Raw genomic sequence first — 19,223 nt, 5'->3', positions numbered from 1 at the left:
GCGGGTGTGATAATGGTCGGGTGGCCATTTTGTGCAACTTTATTGGGCGAAAAGGCGCAGAGGAGGCCCCTCGTGGTCGGAAAGGGTCAGAAGTAGGGGTATGCCCTCACCCCGGAAATCTGGCACCCACCCTACTACCCCTACCCCAGAATATGTCCAGACATGTCCGAAGGTGGACAAGTGACCCCTCTACGAACACGCCTAGTCAGCCTGGACCAATAGGAACAGGTTTCAGGCTCCGGAGAGGCCCGAGTGAGCGGGTGTGATAATGGTCGGGCGGCCATTTTGTGCAACTTTATTGGGCGAAAAGGCCCAGAGGAGGCCCCACGTGGTCGGAAAGGGTCAGAAGTAGGGGTATGCCCTCACCCCGGAAGTCTGGCACCCACCCTACCACCCCTACCCCAGAATATGTCGAGACATGTCCGAAGGTGGACAAGTGACCCCTCTACGAACACACCTAGCCACCCTGGACCAATAGGAACAGGTTTCAGGGTCTGGAAAGGACCGAGTGCGCAGGCGTGATAATGGTCGGGTGGCCATTTTGTGTAACTTTATTGGGTGAAACGGGGTCAAGTGACCCCTCTACGAACAGGGTTAGGGGTGGTACGTTTAGAGGGAAGCCATTTTACAGCTGTACAGAGACGATGGCTGACGCTAGGACTCCACCGCGTGCCACAGACCTATCATTGCCACAGGCACCCACGAAGATTAAGCCTATACAAGCGCGGAGTCTGTCCTTCCCTCCTATGAGTATGAAAACCCCTCAGAGGGCTGATCTTATTGCTGGTGAGGTTCCAGAGACTAACTTTGCAGCAGGGCCCTCGGATGAGGGTGGTAGACTAGAATGTGATTGCGGGCGCTGTGACACCAGCCTTCTAACCACCATGGAAACTGAAGATGAAGAGCCTCCAACTACCATCTCCAAAGTGGGAAACGTGTGTTCCTCAGATTCTGAAACAGAAGAGCCTGTGAAACAAAAGCGGCTTAGGAAAAAGAGAAAATGGGTGAAGAGCAGACCCCAATTTGATTGGTGCGACGAGAGGTGTTGTGATAGCTCATGTGGAGAGTATACTTATTCAGATGAGTGCGGGTGCGAATCTTACTTGTCATCCCGGTCAAGGGTCGTCTATTGCGAGCGTAAGTGCTGCAGATCGAGCGAAGACTGGTCATCTTGTGACTGCCTGACCCCAAGCCCCACCGATCCATGGGCCGATTACTGTAGGGCTGTGTGCTTTACTTCATCATCTGAAAGCGGTGAGGAGGAGGAAACCTTGGATGGCCTTGTGGTTACAAAGCCTGAAAAACCAGACCCCAATGCGGAAACTGGCAAGCTGGTGAGGTATTCACCACTTTGTCACCAACAACGATGTCAAAGCTGCTCTTGTGGAGAGACTGAACCGAACCTTGAAAACACATATGTGGAGGTATTTTACTGCTCATAACACATTCAGGTATATTGATGTCCTGCCTCAACTCCTAAAGTGCTATAACCACAGCTTTCACAGAACCATACAATGCAGGCCGGTAGATGTCACAACCAGCAACGACCTGTCTGTTTGGAGAAGAGTCTATGGAAGCTGTAGCCATAAAAAAGCAAAGTCTCCAGTGTTAAGAAAAGGAGATCACGTCAGGATTTCAAAAATTAAAGGGGTTTTTGAGAAAGGTTATGAACAGAACTACACCACAGAATTGTTTATAGTGGACCGAGTCATCAGAAAAGCTGAACGCCCGGTCTATCTGGTAAAAGACTACATGGGTGAGCCAGTTATTGGGAGCTTCTATCATGAAGAATTACAGAAAGTTAAAGCAGGAGAGGACAAATTGTACAGGATTGAAAAAATTCTAGCTACAAAAGGCTGTGGCAAAGTAAAACGACATTTAGTGAAGTGGGTGGGGTGGCCTGACAAGTTCAATAGCTGGGTACCTGCTTCAGACCTCTGCAATGGGTGATAGGGTTTTTACATCACACTCCCTAGTAACGCCAGCAAGAAGGCCTTTCCACAGAACGCTAGCTCAGATTTCACCATCCAACTAGCCAGGCCACTGGATCTTCCCGGGGAGTGGGAGGTGGGGCTCTCAGAGATACAGTACCCGTGCACATGGGACACCATCACGACAGACACCCCCTTTCAATATAGCAAGGGGTTAAAGAAATGGACCTTCTACTTACGAAAGGGATATTACTCCAGCATAAACAATTTGCTGCACGATATGAATGAAATCACCAGCACCCAGAAGGCTCTAGAGGGGACTACCCTGCTTTATGACTCTGTTACTAGATATATACAAATTATGAGTCCTAACAATGCATACACCTTTTCTGCCAGGGCAGAATTAGCACACGTATTAGGACTCCTCCCTGACACACACCCAAAAGAGCTGTCTTACCCATCAAGCATAGCCAGTGGGGTCAAAACTCTGTTTGTTCATGATACAGCAGGCAAAGGTTTCCCTTTTCCTGCAGATATAACAGGGGGGTTCAACACTCTGTTTGTTTATACAGACATTGTAGAGTATCAGATCGTGGGAGACCACCATGTACCCCTTTTGCGAAGTATCACCGTGAAGGGCCTGAACGGTGAATGTGTTAACATTGTTTATGATAAGCCACACTACATCTCTGTCAGCAAGCACCATATTAGCAATAGCAATAGCACTTACATTTATATACTGCTTTATAGCCAGAGTTCTCTAAGCGGTTTACAATGATTTAGCATATTGCCCCCAACATTCTGGGTACTCATTTTACCGACCTCGGAAGGATGGAAGGCTGAGTCAACCTTGAGCCCCTGGTCAGGATCGAACTTGTAACCTTCTGGTTACAGGGCGGCAGTTTTACCACTGCGCCACCAGGGGCTCTTGATCGTATATTGATACGATCACGGTCCAGATAAAGACGGATCAGGACAAATGTGTGCCATTCCGTTTTGGCAAGGTTATTGTGAAGCTACACTTTCGCCCCAGAAGAGGCCTACAACTTTAAGGGGAAAGAAAAAATGCCAATTCTGAAAACTTATGGCGACCCCGCCCTTTACAAGAACTATTACAGGGCCCAAGCCGGAAGCGCTCTTCCTGGCTTCATGGGGGCCCCTGTCATGTATGGGGCTGGAATTGGGGGTATATTTAGGATCCTTTTCAGGAAAGCTGTACCTCTTTTGAGGCGGGGGCTGGAAATCATTAGGCCACACATCAAAACAGCAGCGCGAGGGATTCCCAAAGTTGTAGTGGGCCATGCCTCCCAAGCAGTTCTGAACAGGATGGATCAAGCTTCTTCCTCACAAGGGGGGTCAGGACTGATGTATATCAAAAGAAAACGAAAAGCAGCACGTGTGCAGCTATCAGGACCTCCCCAACCTCTTAAAAGAAAAGGGGTGAACCTGAAAAGGCCTCAGAAGCATCGAAGGCATCCCAAGGGGAAGAGGAAACGTGCTCCCGGTGACATCTTTTAAGTCATAATGGCTTTTATACATTGCAGCTCCGAAGAATGCATGAAATCGGAACTGGACCTTTTCCAAATCGCACCAACACAAACAAGTATCGAGAGAAGCGTATATGTCGAGGTTCCACCGCTTACAGCCCTGACAGACACAGCCCCTCTGGACTTTTTCATTGCGGGGTCTGGAGATTTTTACCTGGATTTGAATAACACGCTTTTATATGTGTGTTGTAAAATTGTCAAGGAGGATGGGACCAACTTGGCACAGGACTCTGCTGTGGGGTTTGTGAACTACCCACTAGCAGCCATGTTTAGCCAGGTGGATGTGACCCTGGGAGACCGTCTTGTCAGTCAGAGCAGTAGCACTTACCCCTACAGGGCTTTCATTGAAGCGATGATGAATTACAGTGAGGCCACTCTATCTACACAGTTTTCAGCAGGATTATTTTATAAGGATGCCCCGGGCTTTCACGAGATAACAGCTTTAGATGGGCAGAATTTAGGATTTTTAGACAGAGCAGCGTTCACATCTGAAAGTCAGAAGGTGGACCTAATGGGGCATCTACACACAGATATTATGTTTCAAGAAAAACTGCTTTTAAACGGTGTAGATGTGAAAATTAAACTAACGCGCAACAAGGACACGTTCTGTCTGATGGCAGGTGGAGCTAACCCCCGCTACAAGCTGCAAATACTATCGGCATCCCTCTTTATCAAGAAATGTTCCCTGAACCCTTCTGTGCGGTTAGCACATGCGGAGGCGTTGCTCACAGCCAATGCTAAATACCCTGTGGATCGTGTGAGTATGAAAGTATTCAGTATCCCCGCTGGAAGCCGTGTCTGCAACCAGGAAAATTTGTATTTAGGGCAGTTGCCAAAAACTGTCATCATTGGTTTTGTGGATAACGATGCATTTAGTGGTTCATATACCAAAAATCCCTTTAATTTCAAGCATTATGACATTAACTTTGCCTGCCTCTATATGGATAGTACTCCCGTCCCTATGAAGCCTTACCAGCCAGATTTTGCAGCGCGTAACTATATCCGTGAGTATGTGGGGTTGCTACAGGTCACAGGCAAGCATCTAGAAGACAGACCCCTGCTCATTAATAGGGAAGAATATGGGAAAGGCTACACACTGTTTGCTTTTGATCTAACACCCGACCAAGAATGCGGGAGCCACTATTCCCTGATTAAGACAGGGAATCTGAGGGCCGAGATACGTTTTGCCAGACCGCTTCAACTGACCATTAACATGATTGTGTATGCGGTATTTGACAATCTCATCGAGATAAACCACAGACGGGATGTACTGTTCGACTATATGTAATATGGATAGCATACAATTAACACGCGTACTGTCTGCCAGCCCCTGCACCCGAAAGACGTTCTTTGGAGTTTTCCCTAGTGACTGGTTGCCTAGAAAGAGACTGCTACAAAGACCTGTGGGATTAGTAGTGAACACACACCCCCATAAATTCCCGGGAGAACATTGGTTAGCCATCTACCTGCCAGAAGACAACCAGGCAGAGTTTTTTGATTCTTATGGACACCCCCCAAATCACCCACGTTTTCCCAAAGCGATAATGAATTTTTAAAGAAAAAATGCCTCTAAGACTGTCTTTCAACCCCGACAGCTCCAAGCTCACGACTCTGTGACCTGCGGCTACCACTGTTTGTTCTTTCTACTGCAGAGGGGTAGGGGATTAACATTTAAGCAGATTCAAGAATTGTATTCTGGGGATTTAGAAAGAAATGACCAGATGGTCGAACTGTATGTTAAGAAAAAGAAATGCATGCCTAGGCATGTCGCAAATTGTTTTCAAAACACGCAAGGTTGTGGATCTTGTACTGATTTTCACAGAACAATAAAGTAAGCCTTGAGTCTTTAAAAAGTATACGTGTGTGTGCTTGTATCATTCTTACCCGCAAAGCAGCAACTACCACCCTGTAAAATATATTTCAGAGAGAAAATTTATTTGACACTTTTACATGTTTTAATATCTATGTAGCAGGTTACAATTGGAGCCAGTGAGTTCTCACGGGTATTTTAGAAGTCCTGGGTGTAGGTGTTAAGGTTAGAGGGCTAGCTGCAGGGGTAGGATTCTCCATATGCTCCAAAAACTCCCTACTGGTCTGGTTTCCTGCCACAGAGGTAGGCACATTTAACTCTGCCAAACCGTTCATGAACAAATCCCAGCCTTTAGGGAAGCATTTGGAACGCAGGGTATGAACTTGAGTGAATGCCTTGATCAGATCCACCATGTTGGAACCGTCAACAGCCATCCCCTTATAGACAAAACGCCCCTGCTCATCCCACGCTGTAACTGCAGCATTCTGCCTCAGCTTGTTTAACAAAATCTTTGCCGAGTTCCTAGAACGCACAGGGAGAGTGTCCAAGATTTCCTGAAAGGAGGGATCAGAGCTGTGTGTAGCTTCAGCAGCTGGCATCTCAGGCTGTGGTAGAAACAGGTTTAGTCTTCCCTTTTCGGTATCACCCATTCTCACATGTGTTAAATATTTTTGAAGTAGGCCCTCATAAAGTTTAGCCTTTTCATATTCTGTTAAGTCAGACCTCTGAAGAACACCTTGCATTTCAGTGTCTAAAGCGTAGATTGTAGCAGCTCTGATGTTTTCCTCCTTAGGAGGGTTCCCTTTTAGCAGATCTAACTGGTGTTTGGGGACCATGTACATCTTTTCCGCATACTCCATTATTGTTTGGTTAAAAGGCTTGTTATCAGAGGAATTGCAATTCCTAACAGCGACGCAAGAAACCCTCCAGACTGCTTGAGCAAAAGCTTCTTCTTTCTCAGAGATACGCGCTTGTTACTCAGTTTTTTAATTAATCCACGCTTTTTTCTTAGCACACGCATCTGGTGCGGAGACAATGGAATATTTCCTTTTAAGGTGTTTAGGGCAATCTTGGATATGGCTGATATTAAATCATCAGAAGCTGCACATAGTATGGCTTTCCTCTGCTGTGGAGAGGCATTAATAAGGAGTTTTAAGAGGGCTACGTTTCTCTTCACGCGGGTAGACATGGCTCTCAGAGCAGTGGGGTAACAGGAATACCTGTGAAAGCATCAGTGTGACCCCCTTTTGTATCCCCCCTTTGATTTTTTCTTGATGTACACGACAGGCCATTTGGGAGGGAAAAGACCCGTTCTGACCCTATAATCCTCAGGAGTTCTAGGGTTTAAATCCACAACTAGATAACCATAAGGCTCCCGTGTGGCATCGTGGTAGGCCTCTGTGAAATACTTGACATCCCCGGGGAAAATCTGACGCGCCAAATTAATGATCTGTAATTTATCCCTTGGGTTTTTAAACAGCACCATATACTTGGCATTAAGGCTTATGGTGCGGGCCGCTTTCCCTTTGTAGAAAACATTCTGTGTGATGAGAAAAACACTCAGATTCCTGTGGTGAACAAACTCAGTGAAAGCGCGTTCAATTTGCTGGCTGTCAGATGAAGCACTCATCAGGTCATCCAGAACAAGAAAACAGATTTTATTTGGGGGTAACAAGCCATCATCATCAATTTTCTCAGACATACCTTCTACAAATTTTATCATAGGGTATTTACAGAGCATTTGTTTGTACAAAGGTTGCCAACAAGAGTAACACCATACGATTTTTTCAGGCATCACAGATAGCACACTGTGTGCATTGTCCAGCATTTTTTTAAGGAAAAACGTTTTTCCGCTATTGCTTGGTCCCGCAAGGATAGCGGAGAAGGGGTGTTGCCATCGAACATCCATTTTAATACCTGTAGGGGATAGTCTTAAAACCCTCAATGATGACGCGCTTATCAAACACCACTCTCTGCGTCTTCCTCAAAAGACGTGTTTCTATCTCCCATCTCCTCTTATTTCTAACGATGCCATTCTGCTCTACCACAATCTCACGTGTTGGGTTCTGGTCCAAAACGTAGGCAAAAACCAGATTTTTCAGACTGTCAAAATTAATTTTTTGACAATTAGAAAAGTTCAGAGTAATTCCCTTGACCTTAATACACGATTCCCCCCCTGACAGCTTGTAGCCGTAAGATTTAGGACCTGTGCTCACAAACTCTGTTACCTACTGGTCTGCCGGTAGTTCGTTTGTCAGCTCCCCTAAAAAGTTTCCAAGGGGTGGGTTGTACTCCCCCTCACGAGACACATAGATCACAGAATCTGTGTCATGGTACAGGCACCGTTCCCCCAGCTTCTCCATGATAGAGTACAAATGCAGGCGTGCATAGGCGGTTGTAAAGCAGGCCAGAAAAACATTTGTGTGACCTGGCGGAACTATACGTTCTTTTGCATCTTTCCAAGACACACAACATGTATCATCATCAAGGAATTCACACATAGAGACCTCATAGCTATCTGAAAAGAGGTATTGGAAAAGCTCGTTAGGGCTTTTTACTATTGATGTCCTAGGAAGGTTTGATCTCTGAGCAAATTTCCCCCACAAGGAATTTAAGAAAAGCTTGGCTATCTGGCGTTTAGCAGGATTTGATTCAATCATCTTGGGGCGTAAACACACACCTTCTTTCTTATAATACTCAGCAATGTATTTCTCCCTATCCTCCCTGCTGACATACTCTGCTGGGTAGCCCGAAGCCTCTTGCTTCTGCCTGAGAAATGTTTTGACGTACTCTGAAAAGAGGCTGCCAGAACTCCTTTCAAAATGCCAAACCTCATAGATCTGTGGCACCCTGTAACCTTTAGCCACAGCAACATTCAATTCTACAGTGCACCATGTACCCACTAAAGCCCTTTCCTCATCATTGTGCCTGCATTGCTCCAGCTGCTGTGAGTCTGCACAGAGACTGCACAGCGGAAACATGAGCCTCCCGTTCACTTTGACAGGGAGGACAGGGAAAAAGAGACGGCGTGGTGGGTATACCTTCACCTTGGCAATTCCAAAATATTCAGAGAGTGGTCTAAAATCGTCATAAATTACTTTAGGGTGTCCTATGGGAAACTGGCGATTTCGCATGATAAAAGGATAGAGAGAGGTAAAATCTGACTAGTGAATCTGTTCTCCCTCCTTCGCCTCATAATACAGACTCACACAGCCTGTCCTGCCCCCAAACAACGCATCTCTAGGTTCCAGAGGTTCTGGAAATCCCTGCTGCTTCAGAAAATCTACCACCTTCTGATCCCCCTTGACCATGTCACGCCACTCATGCTCCCATATACAACGGACTTCAAACCCCATGCGTTTTAAGACATCTGCTTTCCTCTCACTAGCATTGTAGAGAAAACCATAGGTTTCCGACAACATGGGGTGCTGTTTGTGTGCTGAATAACAGGTTACACACCCGTGATAAAAGCAGCCATTAAATTCAAAAGCACATTTCTTTCCCCCATTCACAGAATAACCATCTAAATAATATGCCTTAACACCCCCCGACGCCTCCTGAAGCTCCTGAGGAATATCAACCTTAAACTCACCCCCTTTCAAAGCGTGTTGAATATGTATGTTTTCCCTGTGGGCTATGTATTCCAACCATTGAATGGACATAGTTGAGAATCTTTTGCACTGATGATGGTAGTTATCTGGGGCCGGTATGGCGATCTCTTCATCTTTCAGATACTTGTAGCGGTACATTCTTAAGCACACACTAGCAAGCGTAGGGTATTGGAAGGGGTCGATACCCACAAGAACCCTGGCATTTTTCCTCCCCATAGGTTTATCAACGACATCCCATGTCATCTCAACCAATTCATGTCTATATTTTGTACAGGCCTGCATCAGGATGTCTACATCTTTCTGACAGTAATAGGCCAATTCCTTCTGCATATCAAACGTTTTTGATTTGTTTTCCTCATACCACTTCATGAATTCTTCCCTATCTGCAGGCTTCATAGCATCCACACCGTAGTCCTGGGGGTCTGGCATATTCCCAACATAACTCTCATTTTCTTTTTTATTAAAGAAATGTGGGAAATAGCCCTTGCAGCCCTGAAAACCCATAGCTTTGGGGAGTTTTGCTAGAGCCATGGGTAGGTGGCATAGGGAATCTATAAATTTTATGTCATTTTTTGTAACTGTTATACACAGTAGTTTTCCCCCCTGTGTGAGCAGCTCTACATCAAGGCCTTCATTGATTAGCTCTCTCAGTATCAAAATGCCATCGTAGCTCCGCGAGTTGTGAGCCAGAAAAGTGCACCCCATAAACTTATTATCTGATGTAAAACATAATACAAAGTCATTCAGACATTTATCTCCCTTAAATTCCCAATAATCCCCTTGGGGCCCCCACTTCTCCCAATCTTTCTGCTTCTCTTGATATGCTTTAACAGGCTCCACAGTCTCCCCATCAAAGGCCCTGGCATAAATATAGTTTGGGACGTGGATCCCATCCTCCTGCCTGCATTCGCAGTCATAAAACACATATTTTACTGATATCTCGGGGTACTGTAGACGTGGAATGTAACACGCGTGTTCTACCCCGGGGGAAAGGTACTCATAACATACATGGCACTGCTTTCCCCTACAGACGCTTTCAGCTTCATGACCCGCCTCGACATAGCGGAAGCACTTTTCACATAGGTCACGCGGGATGCATTCTACCCGCCCCATGGCGGCGAGCTTCATATGCTTTCCTAGACACTCATGTGATCTACACTGCATCTTGCATTTGGGGCATCTGATTACACGCCCCACATGTTTTACACAGCCAGCCTCTAAACAGCGGTGGCACCTCATCAAACAGTCGTGTGTGTGTCTGTAGGGCGTGTAGCAGACATAACAAAAATTTCTGGTCCCAAAAAACCCTTTGATGTTCTTAACCCCATAATAATGATCCTTATGAAGTAACAGAAAACAGGTTTTGAGGTACTTCTGTTCAGGAGTTTTTAAAATACTCCATCCAGAAGTTCCCCATTGCACAACAACAATATTGACCTTCATATGTGTCTCTATGATTTCCACGTCTGCAAAAGACATTTGTTTCTGCTCACTCCACCCAAGATCCTGGTACAACTTTTTTGCTCCCTTTTTTATCTGTGTAGCGGTGGCTCTCAAATCTAGAACAGCCATGAGACTCGTTGCAAAACAGAGGGCTGTGTTAGGCATGGGGACATCTATCAGATGCAGCCTCTTTTTCTGTATAATGCTGCTATAGGGTATTGATTTTATATGCCTGCGACCGGCTCCTCGTGGGGGTGTGATAACAATCACAGCCAGTGTTAATACACCATCAGCTAAAATTTGTGCATAACTTTGAAGCAGGTTAGATATAGCGCTTAGGAATGCCTCAGCATTCAGATGGCCTGCCTGTCTCCTTGCTGAGTAAAGGCGGTTTGAAATCCCTGGCGCTCGCAATCTGAGCTGTACAAAGTCCCCTGGTTCTATATGGTTGTTTATATTATCCAGAACCCTTTGAATAGCAGAATGCATCCCAGATAGCGCATCACAAAAGGAGTGTACTCTGTCCAAATTCACAAACTTGAATTCGTAATACATTTCAGTTCCATTAAAGCGTGCATAGCTCCTATTATAACGCTGTATAAACTGAAGATCCACAGGTGGGGTTTCTTCAGAAATGCCTGCTGCTTCTTCAGAAGAGAACTGTTGGGAACCAGCTGCAGGTCCAACATCGAACGCCAAGCCTCCTCGAGAAGCTCCACTGTGGGTAGCCCGCTCTTTGGGGGTGGCATTCGGGCCAACATCAGAAGCCTCACTTAGAGAGGACCCATTCTGGGTTTCACACTGTTCAGTAAAAGCATTCTGAGGACCGGGGCCACTAGGTGACTCCTCGGATGGTTCAAATTCGTCTGAAGAATCAGAAGCATTCCTATACCCTCCTGGCTGGTGGCTAGATGCGGACCCTCCCCCCACCTGTATGCAGACAGGGTATGGTTGATTTTTTTTATTTCTGTCTACGAAATCACACACAGGGTTTGCACGTGTCTTTAGACATTGTAGCTGTTGTGAAGTATCACTAATCACGGCCATTTCTTTACGTATGATGCGTTTTGCTTGCTCAAGGTGTTGCTCAGCTTCGGCCTTGCGTTCAAAAGCCACAGCCCTAGTCCTTATCAATGTCTCTATGTGTTCTGTAACACGTGCCATGCTGGCCAAGAACTCGTTATCTTGGAAATTCAGCTCTTGGACATCACGGAGCCCCGGTTCATGTTCTGAAACAGATAGATCGGGGGGGGGGGCAGGGGGTCACCATGTATGTCTGGAGTAAATCACCCACAGCTAGTAGGTTTGAACGTGTGTGTGTGTGTGTGTGTGTGTGTGTGTGTGTGTGTTGTGCCATGGGGGGGGGTAGACTTACCAGGCTTCTGAAAGGGTCTCTGGGTGTCTTGTGGTTTTGCCCGCTCCTAGGGCCTCCGGGTCAGCTGTCGTCAGGTAGTAGAGGGAACGTCTTCAGGAATCCACGCAGACAAGGGGGGGGGTCCTCCCCAACATGACACATAGGTGTGTGCATGATGTGTGAGCGTGTTTGTGTCATGCGGTGCAGAAATGTCTTACCCGCATGGTACAAACATGTGTGTTACTGAAGTATGTAGCTGTTTGTGTCAGGCAGTGTGGAAATGTCTTACCAGGTTCCAGGATAGCCCTTCTGGATTTTTTGTAGGCTGGCTGCACCTCCACGTTGGAGTCCCTGGGCGCCATGTGTCCGGGTTGATGCTGTTCATGGGATACTACATCTGCAGACAAGGGAATCATACGGTTTTATCAATAAAAGCTATACATAAATAAAATAGTTAAAACATTTCATTCTTTCTTTCTCCTACCCTTACTCTTTGCTTTTCTCTTCAATCTGCTTAGACGTGTGGGGGCTGGTTCAGGTTCTTCTGTAGGGAGAAAAAAGGGGGGGGCATGTTAGATAGAATTAGTCTGAGGTTTCCACACGGCGTATACATTTGCAGGGATGCTTTTAAAATAAAGCTATTTTACCCTCTAGAGCACTCTCAGTCAGATTCCGCAACCCGCCCTGGGTATTTGTCAGGTCCACTGTGAACAACATAGGCATGTGTTAACCATAATTATTAATAATTCTATTTGTATCCCCCCCCCCCCCGGCCTTCCAAAATAAATAAATAATAAAAATGGCTCAGGGCTGTTTACACAGAGAAATAATACACAATTTGTTGAATTTTAGAATGAGATATTACAGAGAGATTGGGGGGGGGGCTGTTCTTACCTATGTTATCATCACTTCTCTGCCCTATGCCATCTACAATAAAGAGAGAGAGAGAGAGAGAGAGAGACAGAGAGAGAGAGAGAGAGAGTTGGTCTTACTCAGAAAACCCTTCAAAACAGTACTCATCTAGAATTTATTTTAAATTTTTAAAATGTAATTTACCAGATACTGTGTTTCTAACAGCCTGTGATGTGAGAACCTCATCCTTTGGGATGAGATATGGGTCCGAACCCTTTGAGAGCGAAAAAGTGGCTCTCCCAGACCGAGGGGCTTGAACAACATTTTCTGTAGAACATCAAATATAAATCAGTCATGTATATATCTTCATAACAGTTTAAAACAATCTAAAAAAAGGAGGGGGTTTGGGGAGAGTAGAATATAGCCATACCCATATCTTGAGGGATATTGAGAAGATTGCTCATTTCATCATCCCTTATGGTCATCTTCTTTGGTGGTGTTTTTCTTTCTTTGTTTTGCTGAGTGCTGTTGAATATATACAAAAATACCCAACCAGGGACATGCTCAGACATATCCTCCCCAAACAGAACCTAAACGGGCACCAAGATGGAATATCGGCATGTTTACTCTCTTGCTGTGGGCTGTATCCGGCAGGCCTGTGGAAAACCAGAAGCGGTGGGGATAGGCCCCTTGCTGCTTAAAATGGAGGCCGAACTAAGACCCCACATGGACTCTCTTCACCCTAACAGCTTGCTAGATACTGAGAACTATTTCACATCTGTGATGGCTGCAGAATTTGCAGATGGGAAAATCAATAAGGGCAGATTTTTAACTATTTTTCTGTTCGGTGGTTTGCTTACAAAAAGTCTTACAAAGCGTCTATGTCCTGTGGTGAGCCAGCAAATCATGGACAAGATGGCCCTTTTTATTACAGATTACATTGTGAGGAGTGGCTGGTATGAACACGTGTGCTGGGTGAGTTTATTTAATTTAAACCATTTACAGGATTGTGAGTTGTGCATGCATAACCCTGTTTTATTTATTTGTTGCAGGAGAGCTGTTTTGCAGAGAACAGAAACTGCCCTTGGAATACTAGATTTCTACAGATGTTGAGGCGTACATCAAAAATGCTGTATATAATACTGCCTGTGTAAATATAGGTTTTAAGAATAAAAATTTAAAAATAACAAGGGTCAGGGTTCTCATTAAAAAAAAAAAAGGCCCTGTGGGTAAGATTCAAATCATTCCTGACCCTAAAACATGCTCTCCAGATATAAAAATAGACATTTACTAAGGAAGCATGCAGATTCAAAAACAGGCCGCATGGCGTAGAGAGGAAAAAATGAAAGAGAAGGGGGGTAAATTACTAAAGTTGCATGCACTTTTAAACCATACAAGGCCCTGAAAACAGGCTCTCCATATATAAAATAAGCATTTGCTAAGGATTCAGGCAGATTCAAAATCAGGCCGCATGGCTTAGAGAAAAAATGAGAGAAAAAGGGGTAAACTGCTAAAGAATCATGCATTTTAAACCAATCCTGGCCCCTAAAACAGGCTCTCCATATATAAAATAAGCATTTACTAAGGATTCAGGCAGATTCAAAATCAGGCCGCATGGCGTAGAGAGGAAAAAATGAGAGAAAAGGGGGTAAATTACTAAAGTTACATGCACTTTTAAACCATACAAGGCCCTGAAAACAGGCTCTCCATATATAAAATAATAGCATACTAAAATATCAAAAGATTCCAAAGATATCAAACAGATTCAAAACCAGGCCCAGCAGCATATTTTAGAAAAAAGCAAGTTATAAAATGGTGGGTAGCCATACCTCAGACTTCTTTCTCTGCAGGGTCCTGCTTCTGGGGAGTGCTTCTGGGTGAAAGAGAAAGACTTCCTGCTTCAAACTAGTTTTATCAACGTGAGTTTTATGCCAACATGGTCTTGCAAGACCTTTCTGATTGGATGTCCACCAGCATACTGGTTAGGGGAGTGGTAAAAGATTCATGATGGCTGATGGGATTATCCCCCAACCTACTACAGAACCCATTGTCTGATGAACGCATCCTCTTGTCGGACCCCAACCTACTACAGAACCCTCAGGGCTGGTGAAGTTCCTTGTAAATATATCTGTAATAGGGTATCCCCAGCAAAAATAAAGCAGTCATTTGTTTAGAGCCAGGGTTATTTTATTTATTTATGAATTGATACATAATAATATAGTATTTTAATAGACATACAAAAACAGTCAGTATTCTAGGAAGAATGTATTAACAACAACAAAAAAAAGCAAAAAACACACACCACTAGAGGGCAGTCGTGTACAACAGTTCCATTAGACTTTTGCGAGGGAATTTATTCAGGTATCTCTGGAACAAGAAACTGTCTGTATCCCCTTTTTTCGAGGACACAGTTCACAAAAGAGAGCATTCTGGAATCGTTCTGTTGTGGGATAGCTTCTAACACAGCCTGCGGGTCATCAGAACCCTTAACCCTGCTGATGAGGTTTAGAGTCTGATTCACGGTATCACTAGATAGCAATAACATTTTCAAGCTGTAAGCAATTATAATAATTATGTGGAGCACTGCTTTCACACACATCCTTGATGACAATGTTCTAATAAATCTGGAAACATTTCTATCGGTCCAAGTAACACATTCATGGGAGTCTTGCCCCCCTGCTTGAACCATACACCCGTAGCATGAATCATACATGTAATGGCAGTATTTTAAAATTCCATATACCACCGCTCTGACAAGGCCTTTCATAGCAGAACGTCTTTTCCTTGCTGGTATGTAATCTGAATCATCCACTTGTAGTCCTAGGAAATTCTGCATAGTCACATGGCTGGGTTGATGCGTTCTCACAGCGGGAGGATTCTGTAGGATGGGGAAGGTATGCTGTTATTACTATTTCTTTCTATCTTTCTTTTAAAAGAGATATTCCCACCCCTAAATTCTCCATACGCACCCTGATATGCATGTTCCCGGGCTCTGTATAGTTCCATATTGCTAGAGGCAGTGTGTCAAGGCCGCGGTCCTCACCCTCCTGGGAAAACATTAAAGAACACAGTTTTTATGTTGCAGCCCTGGGAACTCTCACATACTCCCCAAGTCTGTAACACCAACAGTGTTTATTTACCTGAGCTCCAAAAGATTCTGCCGCTGCATCTTCCAAGATTCCCTGCCAGATTTCATAAAGTTCTTGGTCTTCTTCTTCGGGACGCTTAGCTGGTGGGAATTTCTCATCATCAGAACTTGTACTAATATACCGCTTTCTCGGGGTAGGGTTTACAATTGTTTCTTGTACAATATCCTCCAAGTATCTCTCTGGGGAACCCATGATCGCTCAAACCGTGGGTCTGCAAAAACAAAGTGGCTCAGAGAGAAACGGGGTATTCCTACTGAATCAGAATGGCCAGACGTGTTCGTAGAGAGCTCACTTGACCCCGATAAGGTCAATAAAGTTGCACAAAATGGCCGCCCGACCATTATCACGCCTGCGCACTCGGACCGTTCCGGAGCCTGAAACCTATTCCTATTGGTCCAGGCTGACTAGGCGTGTTCGTAGAGGGGTCACATGTCCACCTTCGGACATGTCTGGACATATTCTGGGGTAGGGGTGGTAGGGTGGGTGCCAGACTTCCGGGGTGAGGGCGTTCCCCTACTTCTGGCCCTTCCCGACCACGTGGGGTCTCCTCTGGGCCTTTTCGACCAATAAAGTTGCACAAAATGCCCGCCCAACCATTATCACACCCGCTCACCCGGGCCTTTCCGGAGCCTGAAACCTGTTCCTATTGGTCCAGGGTGGCTAGGCGTGTTCGTAGAGGGGTCACTTGTCCACCTTCGGACATGTCTGGACATATTCTGGGGTAGGGGTGGTAGGGTGGGGGCCAGACTTCCGGGGTGAGGGCGTTCCCCTACTTCTGACCCTTTCCGACCACGTGGGGTCTCCTCTGGGCCTTTTCGACCAATAAAGTTGCACAAAATGGGCACCCGACCATTATCACACCCGCTCACTCGGGCCTCTCCGGAGCCTGAAACCTGTTCCTATTGGTCCAGGGTGGCTAGGCGTGTTCGTAGAGGGGTCACATGCCCACCTTCGGACATGTCTGGACATATTCTGGGGTAGCTATGTTAGGGTAGGTGCCAGACTTCTGGGGGTAAGGGCGTCCCCCACTTCTGACCCTTTCCGGTCACGTGGGGGTCTCCTCAGCCCCTTCTGATGATGTATTTCCGGTGACGTAAGCACATTTTGACAGCTGCAAGCCCCCGCCCCCCGTGACGTCACTGTGTCGTCATCCTCCAGCCACGTGCTTTTGTTTGTAAACAAAAGCACATGGTTTTTGACAGCAGGTATGCCCCTATACTACTAGCCTGGGTAAACTGCTGGGCATGCGAGCTGGGTAGGAAGGCACTCTCTGGCTCAGCTCCTCTCCCCCAGAAATCACTTCTCTCTCTCCAGCCTTTCCCTTGCACACAATCCTAAAACAGGAGCATTGTGTGAACTGCCTTTATATCTCAACGTTTTGCAGGTCACCATGAGTGACTAGGAATATTTCCGGCAACAATACTGTAGGCGAGCACAAAATGAGAGACTCCTCTCAACTCCTGAGTTCTCCACACACTGGGAATTTGGAGGGAGGAGGAGTCTGGCTTTGTGCTGGGCAAGCAGACATCCCTGGGGAGGAAGTTGGCAACTATGAAGAGCTGGCTACCAAAGCCAATCCACATCCGTAGACCCAATACATTTACAGTGGACAGCTGCTTACATATTAGATCAAACTAGTTCATCACTTTTCCGAGGTAGTGAATTCGCAGACCATTTGGTTATAGAAGTGATTAGCAATTGGCAGACTTCTGTCTACACTCAGCACACAATGAGCTACTGGCTTGCTCTCTCACCTACCCATGAAGGGAAGTCATGACACTTAAATGAAGCATACCTGCAGACTTGGTATGAAAGCTTCTTTTCACTGAAATGACAGTGAAAACAGCAGGTCATCCTTACTGTGATGAGGCAACTAGACCAGCCATTGAAGCCAAGATAGTGACTGGTTACGTTTTGCCATTTGTAGCTGTGCAGACTTGCTGTGGAAAGGGCCTCTATCTGGTACAGATGGAGACCTGGATATGAATTAAAAAAGAACTCTCTGTATATAGAACAGGGGTTCCCAACAGGGGGTACTAGTACCCCTAGTGGTACTTGAAGGGCTCTCGGGGCTATGCAGAGACCTCCTGCCACGCGATGTGTTCCTCATCTGAGGACTGCCGGCTGGAAGCCAACATGTTCACAGCGATGTATCTATTGTAGAAGGGGAGGGAGGAGGGTGAAGCCTCTCTCCCTGTGCTTCTGACTGGCTGGCGATGTGCGGAAGCTCAGCGTACTCCTTCCCTCATCCTGACCGACGGAATATTAGTGCCAAGTTTTAATGCTACAGTCATGAGGTAGGCTACTCCAGCCACAGACCTACATCCAGAGAAAGTTAGTCATCAGCAGTCTTCTTGAAATTAGTGGGACAAGTTGATTAATTTCAGTGGGAGTACTCTTGAGTAACTGAGTCTGGATGTAAGCCAGTGACTGGAGTAAGCTGTTTCATAACTGTAACCTTTAGATTTGTGTGTGCATAGATACACAATAAGCTGCGCTACACTGATGACACCACTCTGAGAGCTGAGAATGTGGCTCTAGTAATGAAAGTGAAGGAGCACAGTGAAAATATGGGGCTACAATTACATGTAAAGAAGACTAAACTAAAGACAAGAAAGGGGTACAGCAACCAGCCTCAGAATAGACACTGAAGACACTGAAGTGGTGGATAGCTTCTCCCTTTTAGGATGGACTGTCAACAGTAAAGGATCCAGCAGTCAAGAAATACGCCGCAGACAAGCACTTGGTAGGGTTGCAATGAAGGCCTCAGAAAGGATATTTAGATGCCGTGAGGAGTCTACACCTACAAAGATTAGAATCGTTTGGACAATGGTTTCCCCCATGACATTCTATGGATGTGAAAGGCGGTACTTTGAAGAAACAAGATAGAAAAAAGCATTGACGCTTTTGAACTTTGGTGCGGGAGTAGACTCTTGAGGACACCATGGTCAGCCAGGAAAACAAACCAATGGATCATAGAACAAATCAATCTAGAATTTTCACTCGAGGCAAAAATGACGAGACTCAAACTATCGTACTTCAGACAGATTACGCGAAGACCCAGCTCCCTTGAGAAGTCTATAATTCAGGGTGGAGTTGAAGGAAAGAGAAGAGGACAACCAGCAACAAGGTGGATGGACTCGCTTATGACAGCAATGAATGCATCACTGAGAGACCTGAGAGATCACCCTGGAGAGAATCTATCTATGTGGTTGCTAAGAGTTGACGGCACTTAATCAATCAATCCATCCATCCATCCATCCATCAATACACACACACACACACACACACACACACACACAGACAATCATTACAGGGTATCTGAATTGAAGGACTGGTCTGTGAGCAGAAAAGGTATGCTTGTTTTTAAAAAGGTTGGGAATCCTGTATTAGATGATTTGCACAAAGTTCTTCTCCCAGGGGTAGGGATGGAAGGTGAGTCCTGCCTGAAACATGGCATGGATGTGGGTGTGCTTGGGCACACCCATCTGAGATGCTTTGCTTGCATGATTGGAGCTACTGGAGT

At 45.6% G+C, this 19,223-nt stretch overlaps 1 protein-coding gene across 4 annotated transcripts; it reads right to left on the bottom strand.

The window, feature by feature from the left end:
- Positions 1-6,930: 6,930 nt before the first annotated feature.
- Positions 6,931-14,790, bottom strand: LOC128331606 (uncharacterized). Of its 4 annotated transcripts, XM_053265211.1 has the most exons (8): positions 14,378-14,790; positions 12,979-13,073; positions 12,753-12,875; positions 12,591-12,623; positions 12,344-12,400; positions 12,181-12,240; positions 11,986-12,093; positions 6,931-11,571 (listed from the first exon to the last, which is right to left on the bottom strand). In XM_053265211.1, exons 2-8 carry the CDS (start codon positions 13,031-13,033, stop codon positions 8,453-8,455), a joined length of 3,555 nt encoding a protein of 1,184 aa, XP_053121186.1. In that variant the 5' UTR covers positions 13,034-13,073; positions 14,378-14,790; the 3' UTR covers positions 6,931-8,452. The 4 variants fall into 4 exon arrangements, with proteins under 4 accessions (XP_053121186.1, XP_053121183.1, XP_053121184.1 ...); XM_053265208.1 differs by having other exon boundaries at positions 12,979-14,790; XM_053265209.1 differs by having other exon boundaries at positions 12,187-12,240; positions 12,979-14,790.
- Positions 14,791-19,223: the final 4,433 nt, after the last annotated feature.

This window comes from Hemicordylus capensis, chromosome 6, assembly GCF_027244095.1.
Source record: "Hemicordylus capensis ecotype Gifberg chromosome 6, rHemCap1.1.pri, whole genome shotgun sequence".
Lineage (NCBI taxonomy): Eukaryota > Metazoa > Chordata > Lepidosauria > Squamata > Cordylidae > Hemicordylus > Hemicordylus capensis.
Note: the sequence above shows the minus strand (reverse complement) of the source record. Positions and strands in the feature narration are given on the sequence as shown.